The following is an 18042-nucleotide window of genomic DNA, read 5'->3' on the forward strand; positions in this document are numbered from 1 at the left end:
AGGTAATCTTATGACCCATTGTGACCAACTACGATATCATCCATCCAGATAGAAAGTCAAGCATGCCTATAAGGACTCCATCATCAAGTGTATCCATGGGTATATGGGATTTGGCTCACGTAGACCCTAATGGTGTAAGTTGATTGCATGAGAAGTTTGCTTTCAATCAAGTTGCCTATTTTCTGATTAAACCCAATGACCCACTTGCAAATCTATTGCTTCCTATCCCTATGACTCTGAGTTCTGCTTACTTAGAGAGACTGTCACCTGGACTTTCTGAGCTTTTCTTTTCCCTAGGTGTGTATAAAGGGAGTTACAATCTTGATTAGGGTAATCAACCACCCTGTCAAGGGGAAATATGGTTACTGCTACACAAAGTAGGCAGAAAGGAATGCAAGTAACTCCATGGAATTCCTTGGGGAATCTTTACATGCCAGCAGGACTAACAAGTGCTCAGATTCTCTACGAATAAAGGTTTAGGTTACCCCATCAAACAAAGAATCCCAACCAACTAAAGTGCTGGCCAAAGGCAGGGGGCATGACATTGTTCACAGAGAAGGGATGTTATAAATGCCAGCGGCAGCCTTATGACCATTACAGAAATGAGGACATAGCAATGACCTGTTTTCCTCCTTGCTGTGTTTTTCTTTTCCTTTCCTCTAGTATATATAGGGTATGCTGGTGGCAGTTACATTTACTATTTATTCCTTATATTACAGGATACTGAGACAGAATTAGTGGTACTAGTGGAAGAATGAACTTATAGCTGGATTCATGAATAGGATATGCCCCATAAGATGTCTTTCCTTTGGGGAGATCAGTATATTTTCGTTATATATAAGAGAGTTTCCTTATGTTAGAAACATGCATAAGTCTGTGTGTATGGGAAAAGGATGGGAGTGTATGGTATGCTATTTTTGCCTATTAATACCTTTTGCCTTTATTTTGGTGACAATACGTGGTCTTTTCTTTGGGTAAGTACCTTTCCTCCAACTGCTGCAAATACGAATACGGTACCTTGCCCTCCATCCCTCCCGAGAGAGGCATATGACTCAAGTGAAATCAGACTCTCTCCTGGGATTGGAACTGTGAGCAGGATGATACAGGGAAGGAAGGTGACTGGAGGCAGATCATGTGGGTGGCAGTGTTTTAAACAGAAGGTTCATGAGTCTTGCTACTGAGGTCCCTAGAGCTCCCCTCATTCCTATATTTCCTGAGGCCTCGTCAGTCAGCTCTTCCTTTGATCAGGTGAATTTCACAGATATCCTTCTGTAGTGGGCCAAATGGTAGCCCCAAACATATGTCCATATTTTAATCTCTGGAACCTGTAACTGTTACCTTATTTGGGAAAGGGTCTTTTTGCAAATGTGATTAAGTTAAGGATCTTGAGATGAGGTCATCTTGGATTATCCTGGTGGGCCTAAGTGTCATCAAAAGTGTCCTTGTAAGACAGAGGCATTGGAATACTTGACATACACAGACAGTGAAGTGAGATCAGAGGCAGAGACTTGAGTGATGCAGCCACAGCCAAGGAAAGCCAAGAATGGTGGCAACCACCACAAACTAGAAGAGAAAAGGAGAGGGTTTCCCCCTAGAGCCTCCAGAGGGAGGATGGCCCTGCTGACATCTTGATTTTGGATTTCTGGCCTCCAGAACTGTCAAAGAGAGTACGTTTCTACTGTTTCAAGCCATCAGGTTTGTCTGAATTTGTTACAACAGCTGCTGGAAACTAATATATCTTCCAACAAATTCATTTTTTGCTTAATGTCAGTTTCTTTTGCTTATACCCCAAACTCTAATTGTTAACAGTTATTCATCACTTTAATTATTCAATAAATTATCCTTTTTGACCAAGTTTGTTCCAACTGAATTCCTGTCACTTGCAACCTGTTCTGGCTGGCACAACCACAGACAAAGACTGTGCCAAATCCAGGACTGGAGCCTGAGAATGTGGATTCCAAGTCACTCCACATATTACCCACCCTCTCCAGGCATTCAGGCAGCATGTCAGGGAGCCATCTCCACACAAGCAGAAACACGTCCTGAGGCCCAGCTCTTTATTTGCATAATGGTTTTCATTGATACATGGGAAGGGGAGCGAGTTGTTGCTTTTCTGCCAGGACCACAAACAGCCTCACAGTGGGCTCAGGCCAGATGGTTCTCTCTTGAGCTTTCTCCACACCAGTATTAGGGACCTGTTCGTAGGGTCAGAAAATCTGGAAGCCATTGGGTTTCTTGGTGTGTTCGGCAAGACCATAAGGGTGGTACATGCAGCCCTTCTGATCTGCCCCTAAGCTGGGTTCAGCCGGGCCTTGATGTAAGGAGCGGAGTGTGCAGAAGGGCTGGTATGTGTGTGGTGAATTCATGAGAAGCCCTTTCCTGCTTAGCTCCATCCTCTGTTCCAATCTGGAGACCCAGAATCCATGCATATGTAGGAGGCCCACTATGTACTAGGCCCTGTGTATGACACACATGTGCCATTCTCTCTGCTTGGAGTACTCCCCCCTGGAACCCCATTTGCTTAATTAGCAAGTTATCATTTGGATGGCAGGTTAGATTGTCACTTGCTCAGGAAAGCCTTCTCACTTTCTCGGGCCATGGTCCCTGATACATCATACACACCCGTACTTAGTAGAGCTCACTATGATGTATTTGTGTGATTATTGCATTAGAGTCTATCTTTCCTACTAGTCAGTAAGCTTCATGAGTATAGGGATATATTTTTCCACCACTGTATCTCTTGAGACTAGTAAGCAGTCCACAAGTCAGAAGCCAGTAAATCAGAGTGGCTGGGCATAACAACAGCATGTGCGTCTGTGGATGGCAGCGGGGGAGACGCTATGGGGAACCTGAGAGCGCATGCCTCACGCAAAGGCATTCAAATTCTTAAAATATAATAAAGTACTGTTGGACTAAGCCAAAACATGACTGCAGACCACACATGAAGCCCCAGTTTAAGACTCTTCCAATGAGTATTTGTTGAGTAAGCGAGTAAACCTACAAGGAAGATATTGTAAAAATTTTAAGAACCAAGCAGGGACAGGGCAGGCAGAGCTGAACAGACCTCCTTTTCAGTCTTGTTCACACCTTTTTGAGGGCCAGGTCTCTCTCTGGCTATCTTTTTTCCCCCCTCTGTGCTTGGCACCCAGTGGGCTGTAGGAATTATCTATTCAACATTTACCAAACACCTGCTCTGCACCAAGCCCAGAGTTCAACCAGACAATGTCTTCCATCTTGAGGCTCAGGGTGATGGGACAGAGACAGCCACAGTCAGACAACAGTAGCACAGTGCTGGGTGCTGTAGCCACAGTATGTGGAAAGGGCTACTGGACCCCCTCCTCTGAGTTTCTCAGCAAGTGGAGAGAAGATTCGGCAGATGGGTATGAGAGATATGCCCCCAACAGGGATGACGGGGCTGGAGCTGGCCAGAAGGGACAGGACTCTCACACATGGGCCCAGATGGGTACTCTAGGTAGGGCTGGACAAGGTAGGGCTGGACGTCTGTGTGATGGGCAGAAAGGAACTGCCAAGGTCAGACTGCGGGGGGAGGGCCTGGGAAGCCAGTATTCATATATGTCAGCCCTCTGCCACCAACATTTCAGAGCTGAGCCGGCTTTAAGTTAGAGACCCCTCTGCTCTACTTGGCTTTCATTGCCCTCTGGGTCATAGATTCTGACCGTTTGACAGAGGGGCTGGAATCTGGACTTGGGGGCAGGGATTGGACCACTTTACACAGCAAGTCTTGGTGCAGCTGGGTCTCCTAGACCTCAGGCCAGGGCCCCTTCAGATTTTCTTTCTCTCACATCAGCCCTGGGAGGAAGATTGGAGGATTATTGCTTAGCAAATCTTGCATACCAGCTAAAGAGGCAAGTACAATGCTATTGTACTTCCTCCCAGGACTCATCCTCCTTCCCTCCAGGACTCATCTTTGAGAGCTGACTCCTGTTGGATGCTCCTAGAAAGGAACCATAGCTGAGATCCAGAGCTCCTATATCCAAATCTCCTGTCTGGACCTTTCTCTGGCTCTGAAAGGGATTTCTTACCTTGTGGATCAACTCTGGGGATCCATGGATCCCCAAAACCCACATGCAAACTTCATGAGGGCAGAAGAAAGATGGAGTTGATGGAGCATTGCTCCAGGCCCACCAACAAGCCCAGATTCCAAACCTGTCTCTGCCACTTCTAATTGTGACATCTGGGAGAGGCATGGCTCATCTCTTAGCCTCGGTTTTCTCATCTGTGAAATGGTGATAATTATTTTTCTCCAACACAGGGCCAAACGTGACCTGGCTCATGTACAGGAGGAGCTCAGGAATCATTAGCATCCTTTCAACTTCCTCCCTCTGGCTCATGCCTGCTTCATGAATGGCTTGGAGGAAGGTTTATAAAGGTTTCTGAGTTGCTCGCAGAATCTCACAGAATCTAGGGTAGCACTGTCCTGCCCTGGGCCTTTGGAGGAAGGAATGGAGGAAGGAATGCAGCTTTTAGATCTCATTTCTCAGGACAGCATGAGTGATCTTGAGAGGCTCACTACCATGAAGAACTTTAGCAGGGGAGGAATCTTGGCTGGCTCAGCTGACTGTAGGGGCATGGCAGGGGGTCACAGATCCCTGGTTTTAATACATCTGAGGGTGTGGAGTATCACTGGGGGCCTGGGTCTCTAGATCTGCAGACCGTCCCTCCTGAGAGGTTTCTCGGGATGTCTCCAGAGATGCCTCCGACACCTCATCAACGCTGCTCAGCAAGTCCTCAAACTCCTGGTGGTTGCTGTTGCGCACGGCTGCCTCCAGAGCCTTCTGGCGCCGGTAGAAGTGGGAGAACTTGTTGAAGATGATGGTGATGGGGAGCGCCACCACCAGGATGCCCCCTAGGATGCAGCCTGAGGCTGCCAGCTTGCCAGCCACCGTCACTGGCACCACATCCCCATAGCCCACGGTGGTCATGCTCACTGTGCCCCACCACCAGCAGGCTGGGATGGTGTTAAAGCCCACGTCCTCCTCCTTTTCAGCTGTGTAGGCCACACCAGAGAACACTGACACACCCACGGCCAGGTACAGCAGCAAGATGCCCACCTCACGGTAGCTGTGCTGAAAGAGAATGTAGAAAGCCAAGTCAGAGTGGATGGGCTTAGAGGCCTGGTATTAGGCATATGGGGAAAGTGAGGCCCAGAGAGTATAAGGGACAGGTCCAAAGTCAGAGCAAGATAGAGCTGGTGCTAAGACCCAGGTCCCCTGACTTTAAGATCTTTGAACTACAGTTGGTAGCAAAACTCCCTGGTATTCAGCACAGGCCTAATTTCTATTGTCCAAGGTATCTGCTAGGCTACAGCTGTTTTTTCTAACTCTGGGTTACTGGTGGCACCACAGCCAGGGAATGAAGAGCTTGTTGTTGCAGAACCAAGAGAACCATAGTTTATATTCCACAATGCAAATAGTTGGTTTCATGTACTTTTGACTGATCTGAAAAGTATAAAAATTTCTTTTGCTCCTCCGGGAAGCTGAGAGGACATAAGTCCCCTGGACCACCTACAGAATTCACTTTCCTATGGCCATGTATGTTTGCTTTGTCCCTGAGGCCAAGCTCTAGGGCAGTGATTTCAAACAGGGTGGTTTTGCCCCCCTCCCCTCTACCCCTGAACGGACATTTGGGAATGTCTAGAGACATTTTTGGTTGTTGCAACTGGGACAGGTGTGCTACTGTCCTCTAGTGGGTAAAGGCTAGGGATGCTGCTAAACATCCTAAAATGTACAGGGCAGCTCCCAAATCAAAGAATTACTTGATCCCAAATGTCAGTAATGCAAGGCTGAGAACCCCTAGTCTACAGCAGACTCTCTCCAACTTTAATGCATGGAGGAATCGTGCAGGGGTCTTGGCAGAACCCAATCGTGTAGTCTTGGGTAGAGCCAGATAATCCACATGTCTAGGAAGCTTCCAAATGATGAGAAAGCTGCTGGTGGTCAGGGGCCTCACTTTGAGTAGCAAGGCTCTCATCTGGAGTATTTTACACCGGCATCTTAGACCCTGGCAGCCCTGATCAGCAATACTCTTCTCCCCTACTGAAGACAAAGCTAGTAGTGTTGGGCCCTGGCTCTCTGCATGGAGGAGACAGGGCAGCGTTCTGGGGCACAGGGATCTTCCCTGGGGAGATGCTGAGCTCGGGATCTGGTGAATGTAATTCCTTATACCTGCCCAGTGCCCTAGGATTCTGCCTAGGTCATCTGCCAGTACCCAGTATCCTGAGGGCATACAAGAGGCTTTACTAAGCCTTGGGTTGAAGGGATCTTTCTTTTAGCATTGTCTGGGGATTATCAGCAGAGTTGCATGGAGCTTTAGGAGAAAGAACATGAGGTGCTGGAGACAGGCACAGCTGGGTTCTTCTCTGGGCTCTACTGCTTATTGAGGAACCTCCAACAAGCACTGTCACCTCTTGGAGCCTCAGTTTCCACATCTGCAAAGCAGTGACAATAACACTTACCTCTGTTTAAACCTCTCAGGAACTCTCCTATACCCTCAGGACCAAGTCCAAAATCATATGCCAAGACTTCATGGCCCTTCGGTACCCTGCCCAGCTCACCTCTTCAATCTCATCTCTGGGAATCTCCTTCCCTCCATGTCCTCCTCCCAGCATTCATCCTGTTCTCTCTCCAGGCCTCGGCACATGCCGTTCGCCTTGCCTCCCTCTTCAAACCAGGCTGATTTCACCCCCTTGAGCGCAAGCTTGCCAGGGCAGTGATTCACCCACAATGCAGCACCTGGCACAAGGAGGATGCTCAGTAAACTGCAACCAGGCTTTAAAGAGCCAACCCTCCAACCTCAGCTTCTTCATCTACGGGAAGAGAATAAATAATAGCATCTTCCTGAGGAAGTTCTCCTAAGGACTAAATTGATAATGGATGTGAAATCGGCACAGATTGAGTGCTCAGTGTTAGCTCCTGGGGCTATTCCTAGACTTTACCTATTAAGAGTGACCTATGATTATCAGAGCCCCGATAGTGCCAGAAGAAAGGCTCTAGCAGAAAGTCAGCATCCTGCTTGGCACATCTTTATGATACATATAATTTGATGTTTGATAGATATATCAAAAGTGATCTTTGTCTTTTTTCTTTGCTTTGAAAAAGAAAGACAAGCAAAGCTATGCTCCAGTTTTCTCCCCAGGAAAAAGGTAAACCCTTCTTTACAGAGCTATTGGGATAATCAGACTGCATGTGAAACATACACCTGGTGTCCAGCCCTGTGCCTGGCACAAAGGACGGGGTCTCAGTTCAACGTGAGCCTGGACTTGGGAGGCTTGTAAGTTTACCTGCTAACGTGCCAGATGGCTACACCCGCCTATTCCCGCTCCAACCTGGCCTCAAAGGCCGTACCTTGAGTGTGGCTCCCAGCGAGCGCAGCCCAGTGGAGTGGCGCGCCAACTTGAGTACGCGGAAGATGCGCATGAGGCGGAACACCTGCACCACCTTGCCCAGGTGGCCGAGCTCCTTGCCGCCCTGGTCGCCCAGTGCCACACTAGCCAGCAGCGTGAGATAGAAGGGCAGCACAGACACAATGTCGATGAGGTTGAGCGGGTGGCAGAAGAAGTTGCGCGTACTGGGCGCCAGCAGGAGGCGCGACGACACCTCGAAGCTGAACCAGGCGATGCAGAAGTACTCGAGGCGTCGCAGCACTGGGTCGTCGCGCACGCCTTCCGGGCTGCGGCCCGCGGCCACCGCAGCCACGGCGGCCGCCGCCTCGCGGGCCTGGTACTCGGGCAGGCTGTGGATGCACATGGCGGCGATGGAGGCGAGCACCACGCTGATGGAGACGCAGCTGAAGAGCTTGCTCGGCAGCGAGTAGCCCGGGTTCTCCATGGTCAGCCAGAGGCGGCGGCGCAGGCGACCACAGCGCGCCGCGCCATAGCGCGCCAGCTCTCGCTGCACGTCGGAGATCTCGTCGGGGCACGGGTCCACGCTGCTCGGCGTGTCGCTGTCCTCGTCCCAGGCGCGCGGCTGGGTCAGCCGCCTCTCCAGGTAGCGCGCGCGGCAGCACGCGGCCAGCGCGTTCTCGCCGAGGCCCCAGTAGTCGGCCTCCTGGCCAAAGGCGAAGACGCACAGCTCGTCGAGCACGTGCAAGTGGCCGGTGCGGTAGAAGTGCAGCAGGCCCAGGAAGAAGCCCGGGTGCCGGTCGAAGTAGAATTCGCGCGCCGCGGCATCGTAGTCGTCGCACAGGCGCCGCGCCTGCTCCTCCGACGCCGCGGCCTGCAGGCGGCCCAGCCGCGTGCCCGGGAAGCGCGCCAGGGCTCGCGCGCTCAGCAGCCGCCGCACGCCACCCACGTTTACGCGCAGCACCTCGTCGCTTTGCCGCCAGCGGATCCCAGTGTCAGGGCTCGGAGACTCGCTCACCAAGACTTCAGTGCCCCTCCCTGCGGACACCGGAAGGGCGCGCTGAGGAGTTCCTGGGCTTCCCTTCCAGGAAGACCAGGTTAAAATCCCCTCCTCCATCCAACCAGCTAAGGGGTGTTGGAGACTCTGTGTGAAGCACCTGGTATGCAGGAGGCGCTCAGTAGGTGGCAGGTGCCCTCTGGACTCAGAGTCAGGCCTGGCTTTGACTATCCTTCATCCCCATCATTTGACTTTGGTCAAATCACTGACCCACCCCACCCCCATTTCATTTTTCTCCTTTGGAAAATAAATGCTGAGATCTACCTGGAAGGATAGGAAAGCAATGGAATCGCAGGATGTCCTGGCACCTAGTGGGTGCTCAATAGGATGTCTCCTTTTCCAGAACAAACTTGGATTTATTTACAGCAAAGTTCTACTGTGGGATCTTGGGCCCTCCAACCCTCTGAACCTGTTTCTTCTGCAAAATGAGGATAGTAACACTTACCTCCTAGGGGTGTTGGGAGCACCACTTTAGACCGGAGGTTCTCATAGTGTGTTCCCCGGACCAGCAGCATCAGCATTACCTAGGAATTCGTCAAAGATGCAAATTCTCAGCCTGCCATCGATTTACTGAATCGGGAACTCTAAGGGTGGGGTCTAGCAGTCTGTGTTCTAACAAGATTGGAAAGTGATTCAGATACATGGTCAAGTTTGAGATCTCCTGCTTTAGCTTATGTAAAACATCTGTAGAGTCAGCCAGACATGACCTTGAACTTTGGCTCTCTTGTGTCACCTTAGGCAAGTCACATCACCTCTCTGAGCCTCTGTGAAATGGAGATAAAAATACTCACCTCAAAGTGTGGTTATGAAGATAAAATGACCTAATGTCTTTCTTGGGCTTGGCTAACAGAAGGAATTTAATAAATTATTCACTGGTGTCACTGTCTTCTGGAGTCAGGCAAACCTGGGTTTATCTCCACCCCTGATGCACCGGGGTGCTGGAGGAAGCTATTTATCCTCCAGGTCTCAATTTACTGCACATTGTAGACAATAGCACCTACCTCTGGGGATGGCTGGAGGATGAAGGTAGATTATAGAAAGTGCTTAGCCTTAGTGGATACTCAGGGAGGATTTAGGTTCTTCTACCACCCCCTGACTCCTGGCTCTGCTGGAATTGGAGGCTAGTGACACCTCCTCACCACTGGCAATCTCATTTGCATTGTGGGTTCAGTAATGCCTAGACTAGGGATTAAGTGTGTGTAAAGCACCTGGGCTTGGTGTTGAATGAATTTGGGGTTCCACCCTTAGCTCTGTCACTATTAGCTCTGTGACCTCAGGCCAGTCTCCTTCCCACTCTGGGCTTTAGCTCTTTTACCCCTAGAATGGGGGTAATGTTGCTTTGGATGAATCATTATTGTGGTATCTGTTCAAAGCCCTGGGGAAACAGTAGATGCTCAATAAATGTTAATCCCATGTACTTCCCTCTGGTCAGACCTCAGTCTGCCACTTACTAGCTGCTGACCTTGAGTGCATTCGTTGCCCTCTCTGGGCTTGTTTCCCTATCTGTGGAACCGAGTAGCATCATACTTTCCAGGAGAGGCTCAGAGGATTAAATGATGCAAGATATTGACTGCCACCATGGTCCCTGGCACATAATCAATGCACAATAAACATGTGTGATGTAGCTCCACTCCCACCTCCACTTGGATCTCCACCTGCATTTGGCCTCAAAAAATGAAATTTCTAATCCAGTTCCATCACCCATTAGAAGCATAATATTGGACAAATCCCTTCATCTATCTGGAACTCACTTTCCTGCTCTGTGAAATGGGATAATTAATTCAACAAACATTTTCTGACAAGAACCTGAAGATCAGTAAGAAAGATTAAGTGACTTGTTCAAAATCACCCAGCTAGTCCATGGCACAGCTAAGGTTGGACACCAGGTTTTTTCATTTCATTCTCTCTCCACACACTTATTTTGAGCACCTCCTATCTGCTAGTCACTTCTCTGGGCTCCATGCACACCTCACTTGGTTTAATCTCTACACCAACCCTGCCGGGGAGGTTTTCTAATCCCATTATACAGATGAGTAAACTGGACCAGCCAGGGTCTCCAAAGCGCGGCCACCCCACACTGCTTCCTCCTTGTGGGGTGGGGGGGTCTCATAGAGGGGGTAAGAGCACCAGGAACCCCAGGCAGCCCCGCCTCCCACTCTGGCTGCCCCGGACTATCCCGGAGCCCGTCCCTCCCCAGAGGAGACCCCTTACCTGTCGTGGCACCTCCCAGGCGCCTCCTGTGTCTGTCCCAAAGGCACTGAGGCTGGGGGCCGCTGGCTATACTCGGTCTCGCCGCTGTCCCGCCGGCCCCGCGGAGCCTCCTACTGCAGGCGGCCCCGCTGCCCTCTCCTTCCGTCTTACTTGCCTAGTCCCCCGCGGCTGAAGGCCGCATCGATCGCTGCCGGAGGAGGGAGTGAGGCCGCTGGCGGCTGGAGGCGGCGGTTTCTATTCCTGACTCGGTTGGGGGGTGGTGGTGTCAGGAGACTGGGCCTACCTGCAGGGGCATCCTCCGGAGTTACGGGACCGGGAAGGAGGGGTCATTTAGGGCATGAGGATTCCCCCTAGAGAGGGATTTCAGCAGAAACTTCTCTGGCAAAGGAACAACAGTAATCATGATTTGCTTAATTGAGTGTTTAGTATGTGCCAGGGTACTTCAGCTGCCATAAGTGATTGATCTCAGCTATTCCTGGCACACTCTTGACAGGGCCAGGATCTTATGTCCCCCATTTTAGGGGTGAGCTCCAGTCACTTCCTCACACCGTGGGCAACTGAGTGAGGGAGCTGTAGAAGGTGGCCTCATCTCCCTTGGAGTCCCAGGTTCTTCCTAGGTGAGCTGTGAAACTTGAAACGATCATTTTACCCCTGAGGCGCAATGTCCTTACCTGCCCACGGGCTCCTAATTCCAACCTGCCAAGTGGGTTGTGAGGGCAAAGAACATATGCCAAAGAGCTTTGTAGAGGTTGTGAAGTTCCCACACGTGTACCTATTGTGTGGCTGCTGTGTGCCTGGTTGGGGAGAGGCTACTGGAGACTAGGGCCTGGATAAGAGCCTTTGCAAATATTGTTATTAACAATAATGATAATTACCAACATTTATTGAGTACTTACCTTGGGTCAAGCGTAGACCTCAATCGCACTCAAACTGCAAATTTATCTGTTCAGTAAGTGCTACTATTATTCCTATCTCACAGATAAGAACTGCTTTGAGAGGTGTGGTGACTTGCCAGAGGTCCCATGGCTGACTTCTGAGTCCTCTAGGCCAGCACTGTCCAACACCTTTAATGTGAGCCACATATATTATTTTATTTTTTATTTTTTGAGATACAGTCTCACTCTGTTGCCCAGGCTGGAGTGCAGTGGCACTATCTTGGCTCACTGCAACGTCTGCCTCCCGGGTTCAAGCGATTCTTCTGCCTCAGCCTCCTGAGTAGCTGGGATTACAAGCATGCACCACCACGCCAGGCTAATTTTTGTATTTTTAGTAGAGAGGGCGTTTTGCCATATTGGCCAGGCAGGTCTTGAACTCCTGGCCTCAAATGATCCACCTGCCTCGGCCTCCCAAAATGCTGGGATTACAGGCATGAGCCACTGCACCCAATCCACATATATCCTTTTAAATTTCTGATTGCAACATTTTAAAGAAGTAAAAAGCAGGTGAAATTACAGTTACCCTTGAACAGTGGGGGTAAGTGAAACCACTCCTCCATGCCTAGAAAATTAGAATATAACTTTTGACTCCCCTGAAACTTAACGAGTAATAACCTACTGTTCACCAGAAACCTTACCGATAACATAAACAGCCGATTAACACATAAATAATATCTGCATATATCTTAGGCATTCACGACGTATCTAACTTTTTCTTCAGGCTTTTGATAATTCTAGGCTACATGGTTCATCTGTAAGTTTTTTCAAATTGTCACAAATCTCCAAAAATTTTCCAATGTATTTATTGGAAAAAGATCTGCAAATAAGTGGACACTAGCAGTTCAAACCTGTGTTGTTTCAGGATCAACTGTATTTTTAGTAATATCTTTTATTAAATCTAAAGTATTATGATTTCAACATTGGAATCAGTAAAGAAATTATTGAGATATTTTACATTTTCTTTTTTTTGTACTAAGTCTCTAAAATACAGTGTACTGATTTTTCTTATTGTTACACAACAAATTACCACAATTTAGTAGCTTAAAATGATACAAATTTATGATCTTATGGTTCCTATAGGTCAGAAGTCTGGGCATGGCCTTACTGGACCCTAGGGTTCTCACCAGGTTGAAGCCAAGGTGTTGGCCAGGGTTGAGGTTCTCCTGTGAGCTTCAGAGTTTTCTTCCAAGCTCACAGATTGTTGGCAGAATTCATTTCCTTGTGGTTATAGGACTGAGGTCTCTCTTTTCCTGCTAGCTGTCCACTGGTGATCAATCTCAGATTCTAGAAGCTGCCTACAGTTCCTGCCCCATAGGCAGTTCATAGCATGAATGCTTGCTTTCTTTTGGGCACATGAGAGTGCTGAATTCCTCTCCTGTAACCGGTCAGAGAAAAATCTCTAACTTTAAAACTCTCACCTGATTAGGCCAGGCCCACCCAGGGCAATCTCCCTCCTGTCATATAACACACATTCACGGGCTCCACCTACACTGAAACAGGAGGAGATTATATAGGGATGAGGATCATTGAGGGGGGGGGTCATCTGAATTCTGCCTTCCATATATAAATCCAGTGTACTCATTTATTTTATTTTATTTTTTATTTTTTGAGAGAGATTTTTTGAGATTCACCTATAGCAAATCTCTGTTTGGACTAGTCACATTTTCTGTGCTCAGGAGCCACACATGGCTCGTGGCTGCCATATTAGACAACACAGCTCTAGGCTGGGCCACTTCAGTTTTTCCCTCGAAAGAAGAAGTTAGAGGAAGAAGCTGCTTAGTGAGCGTCTTGCCCAATTCCCTCATTTAACCAACAGGGAAACTGAGGCAGATTTGCCGAGAAGCAGGTCTTCTATTTCCTGGCATAAGAGTTTGTCTGCAGCCTTCGCTACCCGTTAGGACTCAGGAGTTTTCCCTGGATCTGCAGAGACAAGTTTCCAAAACTGAGAAAAGACAGACCTATTTCCCAAGGGCAGAAGAGAATGAAACCAGGATCTGGTTTCATCCCCAGATGACACAGTGAGAGGTAAATGAAGTTTTGGTGGAATTTGTGAGCCACAAGAGTGGGAAGGTGGGCATTATGGGTGGGAAGGATGGGGTATCCCTGTCCTTCATGTATCATGGATGGGCTGTCCCCCAAATTCTCCCCCAGTTCCTGGCCAGTTTTAGCCATTTGAATCCATGCAGTTTTACCTTCAGAGTAAGCTTGATGTTGCAGAAAATACAGAAATGTTTGGAATTAAGTAGACCTGGATGTGACGGGCACCTTCTAAGATGTCTCCCAGTGATGTCGGCCTCCTGGTGTTCATGTCCTTGTGCAATTCCCTCCCCTTGTGTGTGGACAGGTCTTACTGATTTGCTTCTAATGAACAGAATATAGCAAAAGTATGGGATGTCACTTCTCTGATTAGGTTACTTAAGGTTGTGACTTCCAGCTGGCTTTGATGAAGCAAGTTGCCAGGCGGGAAAGGTAAGGAAACGAGGGTGACTTCCAGCCAATGACTAGCCAGGGGCTGTGGTATTCAGTCCATTAGTCCTCAAGGAGCTGACATTCTGCCAACAACCCTGTGAATTTGAAAGTGGATCCTTCTCTAATTGAGGCTCAGATGAGACTCCCACCATGGCCGACCCCTCGAGTGCAGTCTCGTGAAGCAGAGAAACTGAAACAAAAGACCCGGTTAAGCTGTACCCAGGTTCTTGACCCATAACAACTGTGAGATAATAAATGTGTGTTGCTTTAAGCTGCTGCATTTGTGAAACCTTGTTACACAGCAATAGATAATGAATACACTGGGTCTGAATCGTGCCTTTGCCACTAAACTGCTGTGTGACCTTGGGCCAAGCACTTCTCTTGGATCCTTATCTTCCTCATCTGTAAAATGGGAACAACACCCACCTTTCAGGATTGAGATGAGGATTAGCACATGCTGTTCCCTCTCCATGAACAACTCTTCCTGCCCTTTCTTTACCCTGCATATCAGTTAAAATTTAATTTTGCTGCAGGAACAGAAACAGAATTACAGTGACTTCACTAGAAAAGAGTTTACTTTTTTTTTTTTTCTGGCAGGCCAGGGTAGGTGCAGCTGCTCATGAATAGCCCTGAAGACCCAGGCTCCTTGTCACGGCTCCTTGTCACTTCCTCCTCCACCATTCTTATGTGACTCATTCGTGCCCACAGCTCCTCTGGGATCCTTTACCACTTTTGTGCACAGAGATTCCTGGTATGTTTTCCCTCCTGACAGCTGGTATCTGGGGCTTTCCTGAGGCTGCCAGAGCCTGCTATGGCTCCACACAGGGAGAACCTGAAGTACCTGAGAATGCATGCGCTCCATGTATGCTTGTTTCTAGAACTGCCCTGGGAGACTTCACTGGATTTCACATCACCACTGGCTTCTCTTCATGGTGAACTTCTGTACTCCTATAGCCACTTTTCCTGAAAACATTTTCAAAGCATCACTGCCATAGGATTCTTCATCTCAAGATTTATTTTGGGGGAACCCAACTAAGACAATCCTCAAGGACAACAGATGGCTGTTCTAGTGGCAGCAACCATGTTCCAGGAAGGACACAGGGTAAATGGATGACAGACAAAAGGCCAAGTCCATCTCCTTTTTTAGGAAAACTATAGCTTGCCAGGAGGACCCTCCTAGTAGATTTCCCTTGCTTCTGATTGGCCAGTCTTGGGTCACATGATCATTGTTTGGTGCAAGGGAGCCTGGAGAGGAAACATATTTTTAAATTTTTAATTTACCTTTAAAATTGAAATATACTGTTCCCATGGTAAAGTGCACAAATGTTAAGTTACAGCTGAATGATTTTTTTTTTTTTTTTTTTTTTTTTTTACAAATGTATGTATCCATTGTGACTACCACCTGGGTCAAAATATGGAAAGTCTCCAAGAGCCTGGGGGTGGGGCGGGGCAAGTATTTCTAACCGGGGACGTTGCTATTGGTAAGGAAGAAGGGGAGAATGGATAATTAGAAGTGTTCTACTTGGCTAGCTCCTGCTAAAACTCAAGGTCTTGACCTGGATATCATCTTCAGGAAGACTTGCCTGGTTTCTAGGCTGAGTTAGATCTCTCCTGGCCTCCCAGGCCTCTCCAGTTTGGTATATGTCATGCAACTCTCTAGCTAGGGCTTTGTCTCATCCATTAGTGCATGAGTTCTGCAAAGCACAGCCTAGAACCTATATTAAGTGCTCAACAAACATTTATTGAATGAGTGAGGGAGGAAAGCAAGGTTAGAGTCTGCAAAAGGAACTACCCTCCTAGGAGACTTTCCAGAAAGCCAGCAGAGACAAGCAGTAGAGATAGAGCTGATTGGGTTGGAGCTGAACTTGGAGCTGGCACTGCATAGACCAAGTCACAGAACTGCTGGAACAGGGAGTGAGTTAGCCAGGAAGCTGAGCAGGGAATCTAGAATGGGCTGTATAGATGCTGCTACCTATAGTCAGGGAAGCCATAGTCTGTGACCTGTCACCTCCTGCCATTCCAAGGACCTAGCTCAGAACTCAGAGCTCCAGGGTAGTCACAGGGCTCTTGGCAGCCAAGTCTTAACTGGCTTACCTGGGAGCTTCCTGCTGTGACCCCCTAATTTTCCTCCTGATGCCTTTGAAGAAAGAAACCTGGGGCAATACGCTGTGTATCAACAGGCTTGGGTTCCAGTTGTCTAGAATTAAGTCTGGTCACTTAAACTTTTTGTGTCTTTGTGTCTTCCTTTCTCAGATGTGGGCACTGAATCTTCAGGTGGGAGGAATCTTAAGTGGGAGGAATCTTCAAAGACCGATTGTAATTGATTGGTATAGTCACTAGGGATGTAAAGTTTATGGTTAGACTCCTTGGGGTTGAATCCCAGCTCTAGTACTTACAAGTTGGACAACTTTGACCAAATTAACCTCTTGGTATTTCCGTTTCCTCATGTGTGAAATGGGGAAAAGTAATGAAGCCTACCCGATAAGGATATGAGGATTTAATGAGATTATACAAGATTATACATGTAAAGGGATTAAAATGATACCTGGTGCATGGCGCATGATCTGTAATTGTTGGCTGTTGCTGCCTTTATTACTCTCAAGGGAGGAATATGGTGTGGTTTAATCCTGGCTACATCATTTCTCAGCTGGGGGTCTTGGGCACGTCACTTATCTCATAGCCACTATTTCTTCACTGTCAAATGCAAATAGCCTTTCTCAGGGTTATGGGTTGGATGAATGAAATGATGTTTAAAAGTGGGAGATCTACAGTAGCCATTCATTACAGACTAATAACCAGAATCTGAACTAGTTAAGCTCTTACTGCGATGAATCTGTGACAAACAACCCCTGAATCTCTGTGTCTTCTTACCACAAAGATTTATTTCTCTTTGGCAAGTTTGAGGCTTGGCTGGTCTGACTCAGCTTCAGGCTTGCCCTAGGTGTCTCTCCAGCAAGACAAGTGGCTCCGGGCAAGCTCTTCTCATGGCAGAGGGCAGAAACTCCAAGAAGGGTGGAGGCCAGGTGCAGTGGCTCACACCTGTAATCCCAGCACTTTGGGAGGCTGAGGCAGGCAGATTGCCTGAGGTCAGGAATTCAAGACCAGTTGGGCCAACATGGTGAAACTCCATCTCTACTAAAAATGTAAAAATTAGCCTGGTGTGGTAGCAGGTGCCTGTAATCCCAGCTACTTGGGAGGCTGAGGCAGGAGGATCACTTGAACTCAGGAGGTGGAGGTTGCAGTGAGCCAAGATCATGTCGCTGCACTCCAGCCTGGGCAATAAGAGTGAAATTCCATCTCAATAAAAAAAAAAAAAAAAAGAAGAAGAATGGTGGTGTTTTTCTTTAAACAGGCTACACTGTCACTGCCACCCACATCCCATTAGCTAAAACAGGTCTCGTCGCCAAGCCCAAATCACTGGGGCAGGATGTACACTCTCCAAGGGAAGCCACTGTAAGCATGGGGTGGGGAGGGGAAAGGGAAAATTGTAGGCAAATAATCCAATCTACCATATTATCTGTGTTAACTATATGAAGCTATATGTAGATGGAGAAACTGAGGCCCAGAAAGAGGAAGAGAAATATCTAAGGTTGTTCGGAGTCAGTGACTCCCAGACAGTTCTCCTTCCCCTCTCCAAGACCTCATTCTATATCCATGTAGTTAGCATCTGGCACTTTTCAGTCAATGGTTCAAGCATTTGAATCCCATGGGAAGGACAAGGAGGGTGAGGAAGTAGAATTCCTTCCATCTCCCAATAGGGCAAACAGAAGCCCAGAGTGCAGAAGGATGCACCTGTCATCACACTGCAAGGCCAAGAGAACAGGGAAAGAAGACCGAAGATTCCCAAGTTGACCTCCACCGTGGACCGCCCAGTCCCTCAGTCTTGTGCTGGATACATGAGGCCCAGCAGATACAGCAGGGAATTTGCCACCTCCTTCCTGAGAGGAAAGTGGGAGGAGAGTCAGGAATACAGCCATCTGGGTCCAGGCATGTCCCTCGCGATGGCTGTC

At 48.3% G+C, this 18042-nt stretch overlaps 1 protein-coding gene across 2 annotated transcripts; it reads right to left on the reverse strand.

Moving 5' to 3' along the window:
* Positions 1-943: 943 nt before the first annotated feature.
* KCNS1 (potassium voltage-gated channel modifier subfamily S member 1) lies at positions 944-10878 on the reverse strand. Of its 2 annotated transcripts, XM_010384252.2 has the most exons (5): positions 10629-10878; positions 9869-10072; positions 8863-8941; positions 7365-8398; positions 944-5087 (listed from the first exon to the last, which is right to left on the reverse strand). In XM_010384252.2, exons 3-5 carry the CDS (start codon positions 8936-8938, stop codon positions 4617-4619), a joined length of 1581 nt encoding a protein of 526 aa, XP_010382554.1. In that variant the 5' UTR covers positions 8939-8941; positions 9869-10072; positions 10629-10878; the 3' UTR covers positions 944-4616. The 2 variants fall into 2 exon arrangements, with proteins under 2 accessions (XP_010382554.1, XP_010382555.1); XM_010384253.2 differs by lacking the exon at positions 9869-10072.
* Between the last annotated feature and the right edge of the window lie 7164 nt (positions 10879-18042).

Source organism: Rhinopithecus roxellana, chromosome 13 (genome assembly GCF_007565055.1).
Source record: "Rhinopithecus roxellana isolate Shanxi Qingling chromosome 13, ASM756505v1, whole genome shotgun sequence".
Lineage (NCBI taxonomy): Eukaryota > Metazoa > Chordata > Mammalia > Primates > Cercopithecidae > Rhinopithecus > Rhinopithecus roxellana.

Excerpts from the sequence above, each read along its gene's own strand:
- KCNS1 (XM_010384253.2), bottom strand. The coding sequence starts at position 8,938 with ATGCTGATGCTGCTGGTCCGGGGAACACACTATGAGAACCTCCGGTCT. Across the intron at positions 8,399-8,862 it reads GCTCCCAACACCCCTAGGAG|GGAGGGGCACTGAAGTCTTG; the intron begins GTAAGTGTTACT and ends CGGTGTCCGCAG. Across the intron at positions 5,088-7,364 it reads CGCTGGGAGCCACACTCAAG|CACAGCTACCGTGAGGTGGG; the intron begins GTACGGCCTTTG and ends ATTCTCTTTCAG.